We start from the raw sequence: 21,470 nt of genomic DNA on the forward strand, positions 1-21,470 counted from the left end.
TCTTGGATATCACACCAAAAGCACCTGCAACAGAAGCAAAAATGGACAAACAGGGCTACACATCAAACTGAAAAACTCTTTGAGCATTGATGGACACAAAAAATAGTGAATGGGAAAAAATATCTGTAAAACATTTATCTTTCAAGGGGCTAGGAAAAAAAACTCCTACAACTCAATAATAAGAAGAAAATCAACCTGAGTTTTCGAATAAGCAAAGGACTTAGACATTTCTCCAAAGATGATAAACAGAAGACCAACAAGCATGAAAAAAAAGTTCCATATCACTAATCAGGAAAGAAATGCAAACCCGAACCACAGTGACATATTACTTCAGAATAAGTAGAATGTCTACTGTTAAAGAAAAGAAAGAAAAAGATAACAATAGTTCAAGAGGTAAGGAGAAATGGAAATCTTTGCATACTCTTAATAAGATTATAAAATGGTAAAGCTGCTATGGAAACAGTATGGCCATGCCTCCAAAACTTCAAAGCAAAACTACTATATGATTCAGCAGTCTCACTTCTGGGAACGTATCTCAAAGAACTGAAAGTAAGTTCTCAAAAAGATACTTGCCATATCCACATTCATAAAAGCACTTTTTACAAGAGTCAAGAGGTGGAAGCAACCCAAGGGTCCATCAACAGATAAGTGGATAAATAATAGGTGGAGTATATACATCCAATGGAATATTATTCAGCCATAAAAAGGAAGAAAATCTTATCAAATGCTTCAACATGAACAAAGCTGGAAGACATTTTGAAAATAAGCCAATCTCAAAAAAGACAAATACTCTATGATTCCACTTATATGGGATCTCTAAAGTAGTAAATTCTATAGAAAAGAAAAGATTGGTGTGTCAGGCGCAGCACTGCACACCTGTAAACCCAGTGACTCAGGAAGCTGAGTGAAAATTTCAAGTTGAAGTCCAGCCTCAACAACTCAACAAGAGACTATCTCAAAATAAAAGATAAAATAGGGGGGTGGGGTTGCGGCTCAGTGGTAGAGCGCTTGCCTCGCATGTGTGAGGAACTGGGTTCAACTCTCAGCACCACATATAAATAAATTCTATTGACAATCAAAAAACTAATTAAAAAAGATAAAAAGGACTAAAGATGTAGCTCAGTGGTAAAGTGTCACTGGGTTGAATCCCCAGTACCCTGCAAAAAACAAAAAAAAGGAAAGCAAGAAAAAACAAAGGTTGGTAGTAACCAAGGGCTGGGGGCAGGGTAGTAGGGAGTTTCAGTTTTGTAAGATGGAAAGTTTTAGAACTCTGTTGCACAAGTTTGAATGTACTTAATACTACTGAACTGCACACTCCAAAATGGTTAACATGGTACATTTTACGTTGTTTATTAGTATAATAGAAAAAAAAAACTTCATGGACAAAGATTTAAATAGATATTTGCTAAAGGCAAATATGCTAATGGCCAATACTTAATCACTAGGGAAATGCAAATCAAAATCACAATGAAATTCTTCATATCCACTAAGATTGCTTTAATCAAAAGATAAATGATAACAAGTGTTAACAGGGATATGGAGAAAGTGGAACCTTCATAATGTAGCACTGGTAGAAATGTAAACTGGCGCAGCTGCTTTGGAAAACAGTTTGATTGTTCCTCATTTAAAAGTTAAACATAGAATTACTGTATCAGCAGTTCCAATCCTAAGCATATATGTAAAATCAGTGAAAACAGGAATGGCATAATGATGGTGCACACCAGTAACCTTAGCTGCTTGGGGCCAAGGCAATAGGATTGCAAATTCAAGGGAAACTTAGCAAGACCCTGTCCCCCCACCATACATACACAAAGTGAAAACAGGTACTCAAACAAATACTTGTGGATGGATGTTCACACCCCCATTATTCAGCAATTTTCTGCACTACATTAGGGATCAGCTAATTCTTTATTGTATAGGGTTGTTCTGTGCATTGTAGGATGTTTAGCAACATTGCTGGCACAACTAGATGCCAGTAGCACCACCCCATTCCAATTGTAATTAAGAAATGTTTAAAGACATTGTTGCAAATATCCTCTGGGGCAAACTGGCCTCTCCTTGATCTACAACACTATCCATCAAAATCCCAGCAGGATTTTAGGCAAAGCTTTTTTTTTTTTTAATAAGAAAATTTGATTCTAAAATTCATATGGAAATGCCAAGGACCAAAGCTGAAGAACTTAAAGCACCGATGTCAAAGCATAAAGCTGCAGTAGCCAAGGCAGAGTGGTACAGTATGTGGAAGATGACACATATTGTAAAAGACACGTGACAGTTGTTAGAGCAAAATGGAGGCACCTAAAACAAAAGAGAGATAAATAAAGCAGGGAAGTGACAAAAGAAGGGTTCTTACCCAGAACAACTATAGTAACTGATAGTAACCACAGTAATCAAAGAGCGCCAGAACCACACACTTCCACAGAGCCACCACAACCTTTGTGGAAAAAGTGCTTCTACAAAGACATCTGCCCAGCAACTGTCTGTTTAACCTCAGACTGATGCCACTGCTGTTATTATTTATTGAAGCCAAGGAGATTCTTGTTTCAAAATATCTGATGCAGGCTCTCCTATAATCCCAGCAGCTCCAGAGGCTGAGGCAAGAGGATTGCAAGTTCAAAGACCTCAGCAACTTAGTGAGACTCTGTCTCAAAAAATATATATAAAGGGCTGGGGATGTGGCTCAGTGGTTAAGCACCCCTGGGTTCAATTCCTGGTACCAAAAAAAGAAAAAAAAATTAGAAATCTGATGCAATCCTGCTCATTTTTGTCCTGGAGGCTGAAGCAGGAGGATGGCAAGTTTGGGATCAGCCTTGGCAACTTAGCGAGATCCATCTCAAAATAAAAAATAAAGAGGGGCTGGGGATGGAGCTAAAAGCAGCCCTGGGTCAATCTACAGCACTGAAAAAACAAGACAAAATAAAAACCCTTGCCCTTTGCCCCACGGTCTTAAAATATACCCATGGTTTACTTATAGCACATGTATTTTCACTGCAATGTTCTGCTATTCTCAAATAAATATCATTATTCCTTGGAGAATCTCTATTTTTTATTGAAGTTGACAAAATCACAGAAGAAAGTCCAGAAATAAATCCACACATATATGGGCTATTGATTTTTTTTAAGTACTAAGATAATTAAATTGGGAAAGAATAGCTTTTTTAACAAATGGTGCTGGAAAAATTGGACATCCCTAAAAAAAAAAAAAAAAAAAAAAAAAAAAGTAGAGGGGCTGGGGATATGGCTCAAGCGGTAGCGTGGCATGCGTGCTGGGTTCAATCCTCAGCACCACATACAAATAAAATAACGATGTTGTGACCACCAAAAACTACAAATAAATATTTTTTAAAAATTCTCTCTCTCTAAAAAAAAAGTAGAAAATTAGACCCTTATTTCACATACCATATGTATACATTAACTCAAATCGAGTCATAAACCTAAATTGAAGACCTAAAAGTATAAAAAATAAAAATTTTAGTGACCTTGAATCAATATTTAGTGTGTTTAGATTCAACACTAAAAGTGTTTCCTGTTGAAAAAGATTTGATAGAACTTTATCCAAATTAAATTTCAATCCCCGGAACAACAACAACAACAAAAGAATAGAAAGAAAGAAGGAAAAGGAGGGTGGAGAAGGAGCCAAAAAAGTAAACACAAAATACATATCTAATAAAGGACTTGATCCGGAATCTCGTTAAAGTGTTTGATAATCCAATAAGAGGAAGGCAAACAAATCCTATTCTAAGGATTTGAATCTTCAAGGATCTGTAAATATAAAGATGGGTGTTTTTTCACAGAATTGTAACAATGAGATCAGGCCCACTGCTGTCTCAAAGTACTTTTAATAATATTCTCTGTAAAGCAGTGGTATGTCCTGCTTCTTAGAAGTCAGGAGAAAGGCTGGGATAATAGAGACAAAAGGGATTCTGCCAACTACCTACAACAGATATAAAACCTAGCCTGTTCTAGTCATATTTTCGAAAGGGTTCCATTTCGGGGTGAATTGTCATTTTATGGATTATTTCTTCAAACTGAATAGGATCAAAAGCTCACCAAAATGGGTATCTCATGCTGAGCCAGTTGGTACTTAAATTGGAAACAGCCAGTTGTGATCTCAGAAGTGATAAGGTTCTATCAAAAGGACAAAAACAGTCTTTGAGAAGAGTCTGCATGCCAGAGCTTAAGCGGTTAAATCAGCTAGGTTGAGAGCTGGTACCCTGCATGATTGGATAAGCCCTCACAGCCATATCCTGGCACTAGCATCTCTAGACCAAGGGATGGCTCCTCTCCAGCCTGGTCAAAGGGAAAGGCATATTCCAAAACAGTGGGGTCTCTCATTCTAAAAGAAACCGACAAATCAAACAGGCTCTCTGAAAGGATCTGACATAAATAAACTAACTTTAGAAAACATTTTAAAGTAACTACTTTCTAGACCCCTCTTTCTCTATAGGAAATGAAAGATCTTTTGCTATGAAGAGAAGTTATCCTTCCCTTGTAGACGTAAAACACTTCATGTTGTAGTAACTCATAGTGGGCAATGGGTTTGGACTGAATTTCTATTTGTCTTCCTGATATATAAAATGAAGATACATTCATCCAAAACTATGCTGTTTATCTGAGCCTCTGAGGGATCAGGAGAGAAAGAGAAATCCCCAAAAAAGTCCTATTTCAGCCAATATGATTCTTCAGCCTCTGCTTTAACCCTTACAAGGAAAGTAACCTGAAGTAACCTGAACCAATCTGCATTCAGTGTAATGTTTCTTCATTCCTGTTAGTTCAAGTTTTTTTTTATTGGTTGTTCACAACATTACAAAGCTCTTGACATATCATATTTCATACATTAGATTGAAGTGGGTCATGAACCCCCAATTTTACCCCAAATGCAGATTGCAGAATCACGTCGGTTACACATCCACAATTTTACATAATGCCCTATTAGTAATTGTTGTATTCTGCTACCTTTCCTATCCCCTACTATCCCCCCTCCCCTCCCCTCCCATCTTCTCTCTCTACCCCATCTACTGTAATTCATTTCTCTCCTTGTTTATTTTCCCATTCCCCTCACAACCTCTTATATGTAATTTTGTATAGCAATGAGGGTCTCCCTTCATTTCCATGCAATTTCCCTTTTCTCTCCCTTTCCCTCCCATCTCATGTCTCTGTTTAATGTTAATCTTTTCTTCCTGCTCTTCCTCCCTGCTCTGTTCATAGTTGCTCTCATTATATCAAAGAAGACATTTGGTATTTGTTTTTTAGGAATTGGCTAGCTTCACTAAGCATAATCTGCTCTAGTGCCATCCATTTCCCTGCAAATTCTATGATTTTGTCATTTTTTATTGCTGCATAGTACTCCATTGTGTATAGATGCCACATTTTTTTTATCCATTCATCTATTGAAGGGCATCTGGGTTGGTTCCACAGTCTAGCTATTGTGAATTGTGCTGCTATGAACATCGATGTGGCAGTATCCCTGTAGCATGCTCTTTTAAGGTCTTCAGGGAATAGTCCGAGAAGGGCAATAGCAGGGTCAAATGGTGGTTCCATTCCCAGCTTTCCCAGGAATCTCCAAACTGCTTTCCAAATTGGCCGCACCAATTTGCAGTCCCACCAGCAATGTACAAGTGTACCCTTTTCTCCACATCCTCGCCAGCACTTGTTGTTGTTTGACTTCATAGTGGCTGCCAATCTTACTGGAGTGAGATGGTATCTTGGGGTGGTTTTGATTTGCATTTCTCTGACTGCTAGAGATGGTGAGCATTTTTTCATGTACTTGTTGATTGATTGTATATCCTCCTCTGAGAAGTGTCTGTTCAGGTCCTTGGCCCATTTGTTGATTGGGTTATTTGTTATCTTATTGTCTAATTTTTTGAGTTCTTTGTATACTCTGGATATTAGGCTCTATCTGAAGTGCGAGGAGTAAAAATTTGTTCCCAGGATGTAGGCTCCCTATTTACCTCTCTTATTGTTTCTCTTGCTGAGAAAAAACTTTTTAGTTTAAGTAAGTCCCATTTGTTGATTCTTGTTATTAACTCTTGTGCTATGGGTGTCCTATTAAGGAATTTGGAGCCCGACCCCACAATCTGTAGATCGGAGCCAACTTTTTCTTCTATCAGACGCAGAGTCTCTGATTTGATATCAAGCTCCTTGATCCATTTTAACTTTTGTGCATGGCGAGAGAAAGGGATTCAGTTTCATTTTGTTGCATATGGATTTCCAATTTTCCCAACACCATTTGTTGAAGATGCTATCCTTCCTCCATTGCATGCTTTTAGCCCCTTTATCAAATATAAGATAGTTGTAACTTTGTGGATCAGTCTCTGTGTCCTCTATTCTATACCATTGGTCCACCCGCCTGTTTTGGTACCAGTACCATGCTGTTTTTGTCACTATTGCTCTGTAATATAGTTTGAAATCTGGTATCGCTATACCGCCTGATTCACACTTCCTGCTTAGAATTGCTTTTGCTATTCTGGGTCTTTTATTTTTCCATATGAATTTCATGATTGCTTTATCTATTTCTACAAGAAATGCCGTTGGGATTTTGATTGGCATTGCATTAAACCTATAGAGAACTTTTGGTAATATCACCATTTTGATGATGTTAGTTCTGCCTATCCATGAACAGGGTATATTTTTCCATCTTCTAAGATCTTCTTCTACTTCTCTCTTTAGGGTTCTGTAGTTTTCATTGTATAAATCTTTCACCTCTTTTGTTAGGTTGATTCCCAAGTATTTTTTTTTTTGAGGATATTGTGAATGGAGTGTTTTTCCTCATCTCCGTTTCAGAAGTTTTGTCGCTGATATACAGAAATGCCTTTGATTTATGCGTGTTGATTTTATATCCTGCCACTTTGCTGAATTCATTTATTAGTTCTAGTAGTTTCTTTGTAGACCCTTTTGGGTCTTCTAGGTATAGAATCATGTCATCTGCAAATAGTGATAATTTAAGTTCTTCTTTTCCTATTTTTATGCCTTTAATTTCTTTCGTCTAATTGCTCTGGCCAGTGTTTCGAGAACTATGTTGAATAGAAGTAGTGATAGAGGGCATCCCTGTCTTGTTCCGGATTTTAGAGGGAATGCCTTCAACTTTTGTCCATTCAGAATGATGCTAGCCTGAGGCTTAGCATAGATAGCTTTTACAATGTCAAGGTAAGTTCCTGTTATCCCTAGTTTTTCTAATGTTTTGAACATAAAGCGATGCTGTACTTTGTCGAATGCTTTCTCTGCGTCTATCGAGATGATCATATGGTTCTTATCTTTAAGTCTATTGATGTGGTGAATAACATTTATTGATTTCTGTATATTGAACCATCCTTGCATCCCAGGGATGAATCCTATTTGATCATGGTGCACAATTTTTTTGATGTGTTTTTGTATTCGATTCGCCAGAATTTTATTGAGGATTTTTGCATCTAGGTTCATTAGAGATATTGGTCTGTAGTTTTCTTTCTTTGAGGTGTCTTTGTCTGGTTTCGGAATCAGGGTGATGTTGGCCTCATAGAATGAATTTGGAAGAGCTCCCTCTTTTTCTATTTCCTGAAATAACTTGAAAAGTATTGGTATTAATTCTTCTTTAAAGGTTTTGTAAAACTCCGCTGTATACCCATCCGGTCCTGGGCTTTTCTTGCTTGGTAGTCTTTTGATGGCTTCTTCAATTTCATCCATTGATATTGGTCTGTTCAGATTGTGTGTATCCTCCTGACTCAGTCTGGGCAAATCATATGACTTAAGAAATTTATCGATGTCTTCACTGTCTTCTATTTTATTGGAATATAGGTTTTCAAAATAATTTCTAATTGTCTTCTGTATTTCTGTAGCATCTGTTGTGATATTGCCTTTTTCATCCCGTATGTTAGTAATTTGAGTTCTCTCTCTTCTTCTCTTCGTTAGCATGGCTAAAGGTCTGTCGATCTTATTTATTTTTTCGAAGAACCAACTTTTAGTTTTGTTAATTTTTTCAATAGTTTCTTTTGTTTCAATTTCATTGATTTCCGCTCTGATTTTAATTATTTCTTGCCTTCTGCTACATTTGCTGTTGTTTTGCTCTTCCTTTTCTAGGGCTTTGAGATGAAGTGTGAGCTCATTTATTTGTTGGTTTTTTCTTTTTTTGAGGAATGACCACCAGGCGATGAATTTTCCTCTTAAAACTGCTTTCATTGTGTCCCATAGATTTCGATATGTTGTGTCTGTATTTTCATTTATCTCTAAGAATTTTTTGATTTCCTCCTTTATGTCTTCTGTAACCCATTGATCATTCAGTAACATATTTCAAGTTTTCTTTTAATATTTATTTTTTAGGTGTAGTTGGACACAATATTTTATTTTTATGTGGTGCTGAGAATCGAACCCAGGGCCTCGCACATGCTAGGTGAGTGCTCTACTGCTGAGCCACAACCCCAGCCCATTAGTTCAAGTTTTCTTATAAAAAACAACTATTTTGCCAAGGCCCAATGTAGTTTCTATTTTGAGGTAATTTAGGTAATTAACACAAGCAATGTAGTTCTATTTTGAGGTAATTTGCTACCACATTCATAAATTGCAAATAAGTCCAATTAGATCATTTAACTTATTTGTTCAAATTTGTCTTTTTGATGGTTACAAATATGAAGGTTTCTTTCCCTCTAGATGAACCCATAGTTCATCAGCTAAGGTGAGGAGGTTGACAAGAAACTGGCTACAGCTAGGAAACCTAGACTCGGTGGAAAGGGGCTACACAGATTTATCCCAGCTGTAATAGGGTTGGCCTACAGAAGTACACAAGCTCCCGTGAACAAAGTCACAGCACTATTAAGGGAAGGGAGGTATCATGGCGAAGGGAAGACGGAGACAACTCTGGAGCAGCAGCAGCATGAGGAGAAAGAATGGCTCATGGACGTCATGGCCAAAGAGATCCTCACTAAGAAGTCCACTGGCCAAGACCAGATCAATACTGACTACTGCACCTAGGCCATGCAAGATACGTATATGGAGGTCAGTGGGAATCTGGGGGATTTGTATAATGGTAAAGATGGATTATAAAAGGAGGAGCTTAATGCTATTTCAGGACCCAATGAGTTTGCTGAATTCTATAACAGACTCAAGCAAATAAAGGAATTCCATTGGAAGTACCCAAATGAGATCTGTGTGCCTATGTAAATGGAATTTGAGGAGCTCCTGAAAGCCCGTGAGAATGCAAGAGAAGAGGCACAAAACCTGGTGGAGTTTACAGATGAAGAGGGATATGATCTCCATGACTGTAACCTCAAGTACATTAATCTGAAGGCATCTGAGAAGCTGGATTATAGTACATTCCTGTCCACCTTTGACATTCCTAAAGAAAGGAAGAATGCAGTAGAGATGCTGCTTGAGTGCCTTTAGGATTACATGGATAGAGTGAAGCCCATTCAAGATGAGAATGAACTTTTTGGGAAGATTCAGACTAAGTTTAAAAGTGGAATAATGGTACCTTTCCTGGATGTCAGAAAGAGACAAGCAGTGCCTGACCCATGTGGAGCTCATCTTGACCTCTCTGCATTCTCCTCCTGGGAGGAGTTGGCCTCCATGGGTCTGGACAGATTGAAATTTGCACTCTTAGATCTAGTGCTGAAACGTGGTGGGACCCTAGAAGAGCAAGCCCAGAGATTATTCAGCACAAAAGTCCCTGAAATCCCTTAACACCTGTTTGCCAAAAATCCAAAATCAAAGTGAGACACTGAGAGGAACAAAGACATTGCTTTCCTAGAAGCTCAAATTTATGAATATGTGGAGATCTTGGGGAATAGCAACAGCTCATTCATGAAAATGTACAACACAAGCAATCAGGACAAGAGAAGAGCAAGAAGAAGAGGAGGAAGAACAGATTGGTGAGGGTGAAACTGAAGATGAAAAGAATGAGATCATTTACAACCCCAAAAAACCTGCCCCTGGGCTGGGATGGCCAACCTTACTGGCTGTATAAGCTTAATGGCCTACATATCAACCACAACTGTGAGATTTGTGGGCCTGAATGGTGTCATGCCCATGGCATGAGGTGATTGGACATCCCAAATGCTGTCCACTTTGCTAATGTGACACAGATTGAGAATGCTGTCTTCTTGGGGGCCAAGCTGAAATTGTAAAAGGCTTCAGAAACATGACAGCCTGACGCTGAGGAAGAGTATGAAGACTCTAGTGGCAATGTTATTATGAATAAGAAGATATGAAGATCTGAAGACAAGGACTACTCTGGAGAACAGCGTGTAGCTCAGCCTTTGGGCCTGTCCAGGCTTCCCTAGGATCTCCTTTTTCTATTTATCTCAAATGCTATAAAAGTAGCACCTTGTAGGAACAAGACATGCTGGCAGATTACAGGGCTGAGATGTGAGATGTAATTTATCTTTGGTTTATATTTTTAAAAATCCTGTGGGAAAATAAAACTAATCCCTTGTTTAAAAAAAAAAAAAAGTAAGGGAAGGGCTGGGAATATAGTTCAGCACTTGCCTAGCATGTGAGTTCAATCCTGAGTTCAATCCACAGCACCACAAAAAGTTAAGGGGAGACAGCAGAGAGGGCTTGAAGTGAAAAATCAAAGGAAGTAACTCCATCTTAACAGACTTCCTAAATTCTTTTGGTAATTTTGTAGGACATTAATGTTTTATGCCATTATTTTCTCCTGGTTAAGGTTAGAACGCAGGAACCACCCACCACCATTCTTTGTTGCTTAATAGAGGTACAACAGTCAGATCCCAAGCTACCTGTAATCAGCTACATGTGGGCTGGGCAGTAATTCAAACCTGAGTGCTACGCAGAATGGCCCTTTAACACCACTACTCATAAGAAAGCTTCTAAGGCCCTAAACTTTGAAAAATAATTGGAAACATATTCCTCCTACTTACCTTCTAGATATGACAAAAGTATAATTTACCTTCAATTCTATCAGATGGATTCCCCCTGCTATTTACCAACTTTCTTTCATCAAAGATTACAAAACAGGCTGGGAGCAGTGGCACAGACCTACAATCCCAGCTACTAGGGAGATTGAGGAAGGAGGATCCTGATAAGATGACCCTGACACAAAATACCAAGGGAATTGGGATAGGGATGTAGCTCAGCTCGATGGTAAAGTGTTTGCCTAGCCTATGCAAGGCCCTGGGTTCAATCTCTAGCATCTTAAAAAAAAAAAAAAAAAATGAAGGGCGCAATTCTTCGTGTTTTTAAAGGGAAATATTTTGAAGAGGGGAAATTTAGAGCTACATGTGCACAAAATATGTAACAATCCTATGAATCACCAGCAGCTGTCTTACCAAAATCAGGTGAAATTAGCAAATTTTCCAATGTCTCCAAAAGAATGCCAGTGTTACGAAGCTCCATTGTCTTTAGCTATGTATGCCTGTATTTATTTGTGGTGATAGGGATTGAACCCAGAGCCTTATATCCCCAGGCCATGTATTTACTTTTTAAAATAAATATGGCTATATAATCCACATATGTATGCCTGTATTTATTTTGTGGTGATGGGGATTGAACCCAGGGCTTTATATCCCCCCAGGCCATGTATTTTTTAAAATAAATATGGCTATATAATCCACAAGCCGTAAGACTGTCTTAAAGCATAAAATCTGTTTTTAGTGTATTCACTAGTTGTACAACCATCACCATTATCTAATTCCAGAATATTTTCATCATCCCAAAAGAAATACCTATCCATTAGCAGTCGCTCACTGTTCTCCACCTCTCACCCAAACCACTAATTCTCTCTATAGATTTGCTTATTCTGGACATGTCCTATAAACAGAATCATAAAATATAGGCCTTTTGTGACTATTTTTTTCACATAGCATGTTTTCAAGGTTCATCCACCTTGTAGCATCAGATCAATACCTTATTCCTTTTCGACGCCAAGTACTAACTACTTCATTGTATGGATTGCATATTGTCAAGTTAACGAACATTTGCATTGTTTTAACTTTTTAGCTACTATCAAATATAAAATGCTACCAGTGTTTATGTACAAGTTTTTGTGTGAACGTTTTCAATTCTCTTTGAGTACATACCTAGGAATAGAACTGGTAGATCACATGCTGTTTAACTCTCAAGAACAGCCAAACTCTTTTTCAAAGCAGCTGTACCAGTTTAATTCTCACCAACAATGTTTCCAATTTTTCCATATCCTCATTTTAAAAGGAACTTTTAAAAGCTTGTTACAAAAATTTAAAAACTTTCCTTTAAAAGGAAATTATACATAATTGTGGGATTCACTGAGACATATTTACACATGCATGACATAATTTGGTCAATTCCACACCCAGTATCTCCCCTTTTCCTCCTTCTGGTCCCCTTCTCTACTAATCTTCCTTCTACTTTCATGAAATCTGCGCCCACACTCCCCTCCCCCCTTTTCTCTAGCTTCCACGAGAGATAACGTAACTCTTTTGACTTTCAGAGTCTGGCTTATTTCACTTAACATAATGCTCTGAAATTCCATCCATTTTCTCCATCCATTTTCCTCCAATGTTGTCATCCTTCTTTTTTTTTTTTAATATATATTTTCTAGTTGGACACAAAACCTTTATTTATTTATTTTTTTGTGGTGCTGAGGATCGAACCAGGGCCTCACATGTGCTAGGCAAGCGCTCTACCTCTGAGCCACAACCCCAGCCCTGTCATCCTTCTTATTAAAGCAATCCTAATGGATGTGAAGTGATATCTTCTTGTGGTTTTGATTTGCATCTCCCTATGGCTAAGCATATTGAGCATCTTTTCCTAGGCATATTGGTCATTTCTATATTTTATTTAGAGAAATGTCAGTTCAAAACCTTTGCTCATTTGAAATTTTTCTTTAAGTTCTGGGAGTTCTATTTTTAAAGTATTAACATTAAGAAATTGTTAAAAAAATTGTTAATATTTATCTGTAAAAACAGAATTATGGTTATATTTACAAGCTCTATCTTGTATACATACATACTGAAGTTATTTACAAATTAAATAATTTGCTCTCTAGGCCTTGCTTCAAAATAATTAATGGTCATAAAGTGAGTGTCATAGATAAATCAAAATTGGCCATGATTCAGGGCTGGGATTGTGGCTCAGTGGTAAAGCGCTCACCTAGCACAGGCGGGACCGGGGTTTGATCCTCAGCACCACATAAAAAAAAACAAAACAAAATAAAGGCATTATGTTGTGTCCATCTACACCTAAAAAATAAGATATTAAAACAAAAAACTGGCCATGAATCAATCATGTTGAAACAGGTTCATTAGGTTAGTCTCCTTTTGCGTGTCCAAAATCTTCCATTAAAAATAGAAATACTGGCCAAATAAACACATGGAAAAATGCTCAACATGCCTGGCAATCAGGCAATGCAAATCATTGAGAATCCATCTGGCTCCAGTTAGAATAACAATCAAGAATATAGGGACTGGGGATATATCTCAGTTGGTAGAGTGCTTACCTTGCATGCACAAGGCCCTGGGTTCAACCCCAGCACTGGGGGAAAAAAAAAATCAGTCTATCTATAATGCTGGTGAGGATGTAGGGGAAAATTTATACTCACACATTGTTGGTGGGACTGCAAATGGGTACAACCACTTTTGAAAGCAGTTTATAGAGTCCTCCCCCCCAACAACAACAACAACAAAAAAACAGGAATAGGATCACCATATGACCCAGTTATGCCACTTTTGGTGTTGACCCCAAAAGAACTAAAATCAGCATATTGTAATGATACAGGCACATCAATATTTACAGCAGAATAATTCACAATAGCCAGTTATAGAACCAGTCCAGATGCCCATTGACAGAAAAATGAATTAATAAAATATAATATATAAATATACACAATGAAGTTTTACTCAGCCAAGAAGAAATAAATTATGGCTAGACACTATGATGCATGTCTATAATCCAAGCAGCTTGGGAGGCTGAGGCAGGAGAATCACTAGTTCAAAGCCAGCCTCAGCAAATTAGTGAGACCCTAAGCAATTTAGCAAGATCATGTATCAAAATAATTAAACAAAAGGGCTGGGGATGTCTCTCAATAGTTAAGCGCCTGTGGGTTCAATCCCTGATAGCATCTTAAAAAAAAAAAAAAAAAAAGAAGAGATGAGATTATGGCATGTCAGCAAATGGATGGAACTAGAGAACATCTTACTAAGTGAAATAAACCAGACACAGAAAGTCAAGGCTCAAACACTCTCACACATGGAAGCTAGAGTAAGGTAAGGGAAAAAAGCAGGACAGGGTCATATTTTCTAAGGGTACAGAGGGAAGATCAGTGAAGTAGAAGAATGGGGGCGGTGGGGAGATGGGCAGGAAAGGGGAGGAAATGTAGAATTAATTCAATGGTTACATTATGTCTAAAAATTCCATCTTTACATATATCTATAAAGCACCAACTTAAAAAACAAATTAGACAGAAAAGACCAGCATAATAGAGGAAGAGGAATAGTGGGAAGGAGGAGGGAATGGAAAAAGGCGGCACTGGGGACTGAGATGAACCTAATTAAACTCCATGCATGTATAATTATGTCAAGATGGACCCAACTACTATGTGTAACTATAATGTGCTAATAAGAGCATTTAAAAATAAAATGTACTCACTTCAACTACAAGAGCACTCTGAAAAGTGCTCAGCAATAAATGATATCAACTAAATGTCTATAAACTCAATCTTTTAATTCCCAAAAGATTAGGAAAACGAGATGTACACAGTAATTTATGTTAAGTTTTAATTACCCTTACCAGTCAGAAGCTAACTGGGTAGCTCTATCAAGCAAGGTACACAAGACACCAGCCACACACCAACAGTCAGCATCACTCCACCTCACGGCAATTGAAGAGATCACTGAGGGCACTACAGATGTAAGAATTACCAGCTTAGGTTACAGAAAATACTACCTCCACATTAAGTACAGATCCATGATGATTTTAGTAACTTAACTAATTCTACAGCAATCCCTTGGGCCATTTGAATACTCACCCAAATTGCACATTCCTTATATGAATTAGGATAGCCAGGTGTTAAGTTGTACACTTAAAATACATATCCACCAGGGGCTGGGGTTGTGGCTCAGCAGTAGAACTCTTGCCTAGCATGTTCGAGGCCCTGGATTTGATCCTCAGCACCACATAAAAATAAAACTATTGTGTCCAACTAAAAAAATAAATATTAAAAAAATACATATCCACCAGAATGGCAAAAGTAAAAAACAAAAACAAGCATTGGCAAGAATGTGAACTGCATACCTCGAATGTTATGGCAGGCAGAATTCTAAATGGTACAGATACTTTAGAAAAAAGTTTCACAGTATTTTTTAAAAATTAAATTTACAACACAATCTAGCAATTCCATTGCAGAGATGAAAATTTGTTCACACAAAGACATACACGTTACTGTTCATAGCATTATTATTAAAAGAGTAAGCCAATATCTTATCACGAGTTTAGAAAATCAAAGCATAGTATATCCAAACACTGGAAAAATTCGGTAAGCAAAAGAACTAAGTACATATAAAGTAAAACACTGATAAACCTCTACAACATGCTGAATGAAAGATGCAAAAAAGTACAAACTGTGTGATTCTACTTAGGTGAAATTTCTAGATAGGGAAACTTACACTTGAAAGCAATCAGTGAGTTTACCTAGAGTTGAGAATAGGAAAGAGAATTAACTTCAAAGGAGCACAATAGACTTTTTGGACCAATGAAAATGGTCTAAAATTGGATTGTGATGATTGTCTAACTACAAATTTGCTAAATTCTTGTATATCTAAATGGATTAATTTTATGGTACATAAATTATGTTAATAAAGCTATTTTTGTAATGGTTTTGATGCCAGGGATTGAACTCAGACTGGATTCATAGTAGGCAGTGCTTCTCAACACTGAACTACATCCCAGACCCAAAACTTTTAAACACCATTATAACAAAATCTTAGGAATAACTTTTAAGACTGACAGCCCATTCATTTCAAATAATTCCAATACAAAGACTTCTAATATACTACTAGGATTAACATTAGCAATTGCTTGAAAACTGAATGTTACTGATCAAATATTACTCCTTCAAGCTATAAGTCTTGTAATTGTGACAAAAATCTTCCTATTGTTTACATTAGGATCATCTCTTTTCCATTTTACTAATTTGTTTTTACCCTAATCTTATACCCTATAATATACCATTTTATAAAAATCTATTACTTGATATTGACCCAATTTTCCATTAGTTTTCTCAGAATATTTCATAACCTGAAATAAAAATCTTAGTATTTAGATTGAACATTTTTAAATACATACATTCTTTCTAAATATGAAAACAGGTATTTTCCTATTTTTTTCCTCCTCTTTTGCTCATTAAGTCACTTCAAGTGCTGTCCCTGATAAGTTTCAAACATCTCAATTGTTTCAAAATTCTTCTTTGCTTTGAATTTGATGGGTTCTTATTTTCAAAGCACTGTTGACTTCCATGCTCAGGATGGCTTGAATTTCAGCCAAGCACTGTTGACTTCCATGCTCAGGATGGCTTGAATTTCAGCCAAGTACAGATGTGTCAGTTATATGTTCCCTCTCAGCAGCCATTGAGAACATTTAACTATTAAAATCCAACTCAAGTCAACTCTCATATGAAACACTGAGTGCCTACAACAGATAAAAGTACAAAGCTAAAGATGAAGTAGAAGACACCCTGCCTGCTATGGCCCAGAGCAACCCCAAGTTATAGCCGTTAAAAACCAATGTAATAAATTACAAGATACTCTTATGATTTTGGCAAAACACAACTCCAAAAATTTTTAAATTGAAAATACTAACACTCAAAAGAGAAACTTGAAATACATTTAAATAATTTTTTAAATCTCAATTTTAAAAAAATAACCATAAAATGATTTTCCTTTAATTTCCCTTTGAAACTCCATAAATACAAAGGCCATACACCTTTTATCATTTTCTGATTGTGACAGATTTTTTTTTAAAAATCAACCAAAGACAAGTCACATAACACAAACACTGAACTTAGAGGAAAGTAGACAAATGAACTGATAAACAGGAAATGCCACTTTCCTAACAGATAGTAAAGATGATGGCAGAATGCCTGATAAAACAGTTTTATGTAACTGAGTTAAAAAAAAAAAATTCTATCTGCCTCCAGAATCAGGTATAAAGAAAATGTTCACTCAAAATGGCAATAAAATATAAGGATAAACCTGGAAAGGGAAATTAGTACAATTAAGAATTTTTTAATTTGATTACAAAATATGAATCCCTTCCCCTCAGAAATCAAAGGTAAAGGTGCCATGAAAATAACTTCAATTAATCTATGAAATAAAAATTATTGCTATGGAATTGTAAAAATGGAGGCAATAAGGAGTTCAGAAGTACACTCAAAAGTTTACAACCAATTAAATGAACCATAATTTGAACCCTATTTTCCATATTATGTAAAAATCATAATCCAGGTTTTGTGTCCTCAGTTATTCAGATATATATTATATAATTCACATTTTAAAGTGTTTTATCATTACATTTTCAAATTTGATAAAATCGAATTAAAACATTTAACTATTCAATATAAATCATTGTTAAAAGTATAAGGTAACATTAAAGGAAATTACTGAGATGTCATAAGTATTTCCTATTTAATATATACAATTTAATATTTAGAACTACATAAATTAATTCTTCCTAAAAGTTGATTCAGTTTTACAAAGGCATATTTTGTTGACTATAATAAATATATCCCCAGTACCACTTTTCTTTTTTATTCTAAAATTCTTTTCATTAGTTTTAATTTTCTTCTGTCATTAATATGCAAAAATTACAGGTCTACAGTAAATAGTCTTGAAAGTAACATGTTTTAAACTCTTAAGCAAAGTGCACATTAAACTAGCTACAACTACTCATACTTCTTATCATCGAATAAAAAATAAATAACACTTCACTTAAAACCTGAGAGGAGTAAGAATTCTCCCAGTAAGGATATTATGTAAAAGATTTTCCAGGTTTTTGTTAAATAAACGTACTTTCTCTCATTAAAACTTTTTTTTTGAGAATTTTTTAATATTTATTTTTTAGTTCTCGGCGGACACAACATCTTTGTTGGTATGTGGTGCTGAGGATCGAACCCGGGCCGCACGCATGCCAGGCGAGCGCGCTACCGCTTGAGCCACATCCCCAGCCCTCATTAAAACTTTTTTTAAAAGTCTAATGAAGAACACATACTTAACAATGCCATATTACACAACTATAGTATTGTTAATTAAATAAAGCAGCCCAGTATAGTTGTAAACATTTTAAATGTAGTAAACAAGACTTGGCATATCTTTTCTCCCCAAAACTTGCCATTACAATGCTCTTTATGAATAATTATTCTTCCTGGAAAAGTTTTCAGGTATATTTTAGTATTTTCAAAAATAATACACTGAAATAATATGTGAAAAGATTTAGTCATGGCAATTTCACTGAAGTTTTTATTGCCTCTGTTGGTAATATGACAGGGATTGTAAGAAACACAATTGAACTTACAGAGATATGCAGATGATATTTACTAAAGATAACCTTGATTCTCAAGTATTTTTATATGTGGGTACTTCTAATTTTATACATTTTACTATTTAAAAAGCATTACATTTTAAAATGTGTACCTGTTCTGACATTTGGCAAAAACGAAACTGTACCTGTGGGTCAGTTTGAAACAAAGAATCAGCATGGGGAGTTGACTAGAATGAAGACTGAAACACTTATGAATTAAAGCAATTCAAGTTGTGTGTGTATGTGTCTTCCTCTCTCACAAACTCGCACACACTTACACATACATACAACCATACGTGTAAGCATTATTTAGTACAAAATATCCCTGTAACCATTTATCCTCAGAATAATCACACCACATTAAATCAATTTTCTCTTTTCAGCCCTAGTAATAGTTTTGTTTAATTCTAAGATGCCATCATAGTGAACAACCTTAACTTTAATGCTACATAATTATATTCAAAGTTTTATGTATTTCTGTTTATAATTACACAGTAATTATAAATGTTTAGTACCAAACTGATGACAAACACTATTTTGTTGAAGAGGGCTTGCATTTAAAAGGAAAATTCTGTAAAATCCAAGGCACTAGGCCACAACCAATATCAGATTTTTATGAAAAACAATTTATATTGGGGGAAAAAAAGGCTAATGTGATCTCATTTCAAAACACAGCATACTTGAATTAGTCAATCTGAAAACAATAACATAACTTGAAATCTTTAAGACAGAAAATAAAACTTGAATCTTTAAGACAGAAAACACATATATGTATCATTTAGAATTTTTTCATAATTGAAGTTCCTCTTCATATTTACAAAAATTAAATCAGGAAATACTGAAAACAGCAGTATTCTTTTCCTTCTTTTGTTTTTCTTTTATAAAAACCAATTCCTGTAACCTGAACAGAAATTTTATAATTTTTCTTTCTGCAGACTTACATTCTTCAATTAAAGTTATGATTGGAATATTAATATAATATCTATGGGATAAGCTTTTTAGTCAATTTCCAAATCATGTAAATAAAAAGCAGTTTTAATGTCATTGTTTCTTAAAATCATTTCCACATCTGCATAAAACATACTGCTATTCTGAAGTACATACATACATTCCTTTTTTAATACTAGACTTTAGAGAGTACCTGGAAATACCAAGCAATATCTGTTCCTATTAAGAGACCACAGTCATCTAACGTTTGAAGTTCAGCATTTTTAACATGCCTTACGGAAATGTTTAAGAAACCAATAAACCCTTCTTCACATGTCAGTAAATAAGCAGAGAAATGAGCACTTTCAGCAGGAAAGCAGTTCATGGGTCTTGTAATAAAAAAAAAAAAAATGCATACAAGAGAGTATTCTGCTTTGATGTGAAAACTGAACTAATTTGAGTGAAACAAAAACAGTAAAAAGACTAAGTTTACAAAAATAGAAGCCAGATTGGTATTTTGCATCAAGTATATGCTTGTTTGAAAATCTTTGCTCCTGAAGTAAATATTTGGCAACCACAGTGATTAGCAGTTAAAGCAATTTCAACAAAATAAGAAGTCATCAAAAATGGACTACTTTTCTGAAAGAGCAGTACCTATATTATATAGATTGAACTTCATGGCTCATCACAACCATTTCCAAAATTTAATTCCTACTATCTTTTTATAAATTAAAAGAATTTCATTTGTGTTCCATAGTGCGATGACCAGAAAGAAAAAAACAAAAACAAAACAAAAAACCCTTATGCCTAAATTTAGAATATTGTATTGTGTGGCAATCCAAAACATTCAAAACAAATTAAATAGTTTAACTTATTGATAGGCATATAAGCATTTCAAAAGCATAATGAAATCCAATTATGTAGCGCATAATGTAGATGAGAGTGGAATCTAACATTATGCAGACATTTTCTAAATAAAAGCTCCCTGTAGGACCATTATATATAAACATGGGTAAAGTTAAATGCAGACTAGTTCTGTGAAACCTTTTTGAAATTATGAGTCTGAAACACATTTTTCAGGTAGGCACCAAGTTATCCTAAAAATTTTTCACGTTGGTTATTTTGACGTTTCTTTCATCAGATTCTCTACTCACATCAACAACACATGTGATTTGTCAGGAAAAAAAAAATATCCCCTCAAACCAAAACACCATTTCAGATCCAGTACACTTAAATATATCACTCTCATTGGAAGTGCTATCAGCATAGTCTTTGCAACTAGCCCAAAGCATATATTTAAGAAGTTCTTATAAATTGTTTGTGATGTTCATTATGTTTAATTCTTATGCCAAACTGTTTTCTGATGAAGACAGCATTGTGCTTTATGCAAGAATGGAAACCTCAAAATAATCACCATAAAGCTTCTAAGACTTATGGGAGAATAAACTAGGATGGTCCACAGATATAAGATGAAATCCACAACGTTGGAATTATAAATGTTTAGAGCGGCCCAGACTAGAAGACAAGCCCAAACCACCATTAGAAGAATGAAATACGATATGGTCCAAGATGTATCCTTAAAGTTTTGTCTCAACCCTCAGTTTGAATTGTGAGGATTGATCTTCAGTTCAGTCCAGCCAGCAGAAATTGACTGTGCAATTTTCCGTTGTATTTATTGTACAGACTATGTACATTCTAGAAGGTTCCTTTAGTGCTACACTGTTGTACTTTTTGTCCCAGCAATTTGAGGGCGTGCAAATTCGACAAAGTCATCAATGAGAACAGGCCATGCTCCTGGGAAAAAAGAAAAAACAAAGTAAGGCTAATATTTTAATAGATTCCTTTGGTGGGGTTTTTTTTTTTTTTTTTGGTACTAGAGATTGAACCCAGGGGCACTTAACCATTGGGTCACATCTCCTGCCCTTTCTTACATTTTGTTTACAGACAGGGTCTTGCTGAATTACTTAGGGCCTCACTGAGTTGCTGAGGCTGGCTTTGAACGATCCTCCTGCCTCAGCCTTCTGAGCTACTGGATTACAGTCATGTACCACTGTACTCAGCCTTTC

At 35.8% G+C, this 21,470-nt stretch overlaps 1 protein-coding gene and 1 pseudogene across 5 annotated transcripts in view; one reads left to right on the forward strand and one right to left on the reverse strand.

The window, feature by feature from the left end:
- Positions 1 to 344: 344 nt before the first annotated feature.
- On the forward strand, positions 345 to 10,094 carry LOC308653310 (splicing factor 3A subunit 3-like; annotated as a pseudogene). Its single transcript has 2 exons — positions 345 to 393; positions 8,648 to 10,094. The product of its transcript is annotated as a splicing factor 3A subunit 3-like (transcript).
- Positions 10,095 to 18,846: 8,752 nt separating this feature from the next.
- DCUN1D1 (defective in cullin neddylation 1 domain containing 1) overlaps positions 18,847 to 21,470 on the reverse strand; it is a 42,537-nt gene continuing 39,913 nt past the window's right edge. For all 4 annotated transcript variants that reach the window (XM_081302794.1, XM_081302795.1, XM_081302793.1 and 1 more), the window contains one exon: positions 18,847 to 21,198. In XM_081302794.1, coding sequence (XP_081158920.1) covers positions 21,119 to 21,198 — 80 coding nt within the window. In that variant the 3' untranslated portion in view covers positions 18,847 to 21,118. The remainder of the gene's footprint in view (positions 21,199 to 21,470) is intronic.

The sequence above is a fragment of the Spermophilus citellus genome (assembly GCF_964194105.1).
Source record: "Spermophilus citellus genome assembly, chromosome: 7".
In the NCBI taxonomy this organism is placed as follows: domain Eukaryota; kingdom Metazoa; phylum Chordata; class Mammalia; order Rodentia; family Sciuridae; genus Spermophilus; species Spermophilus citellus.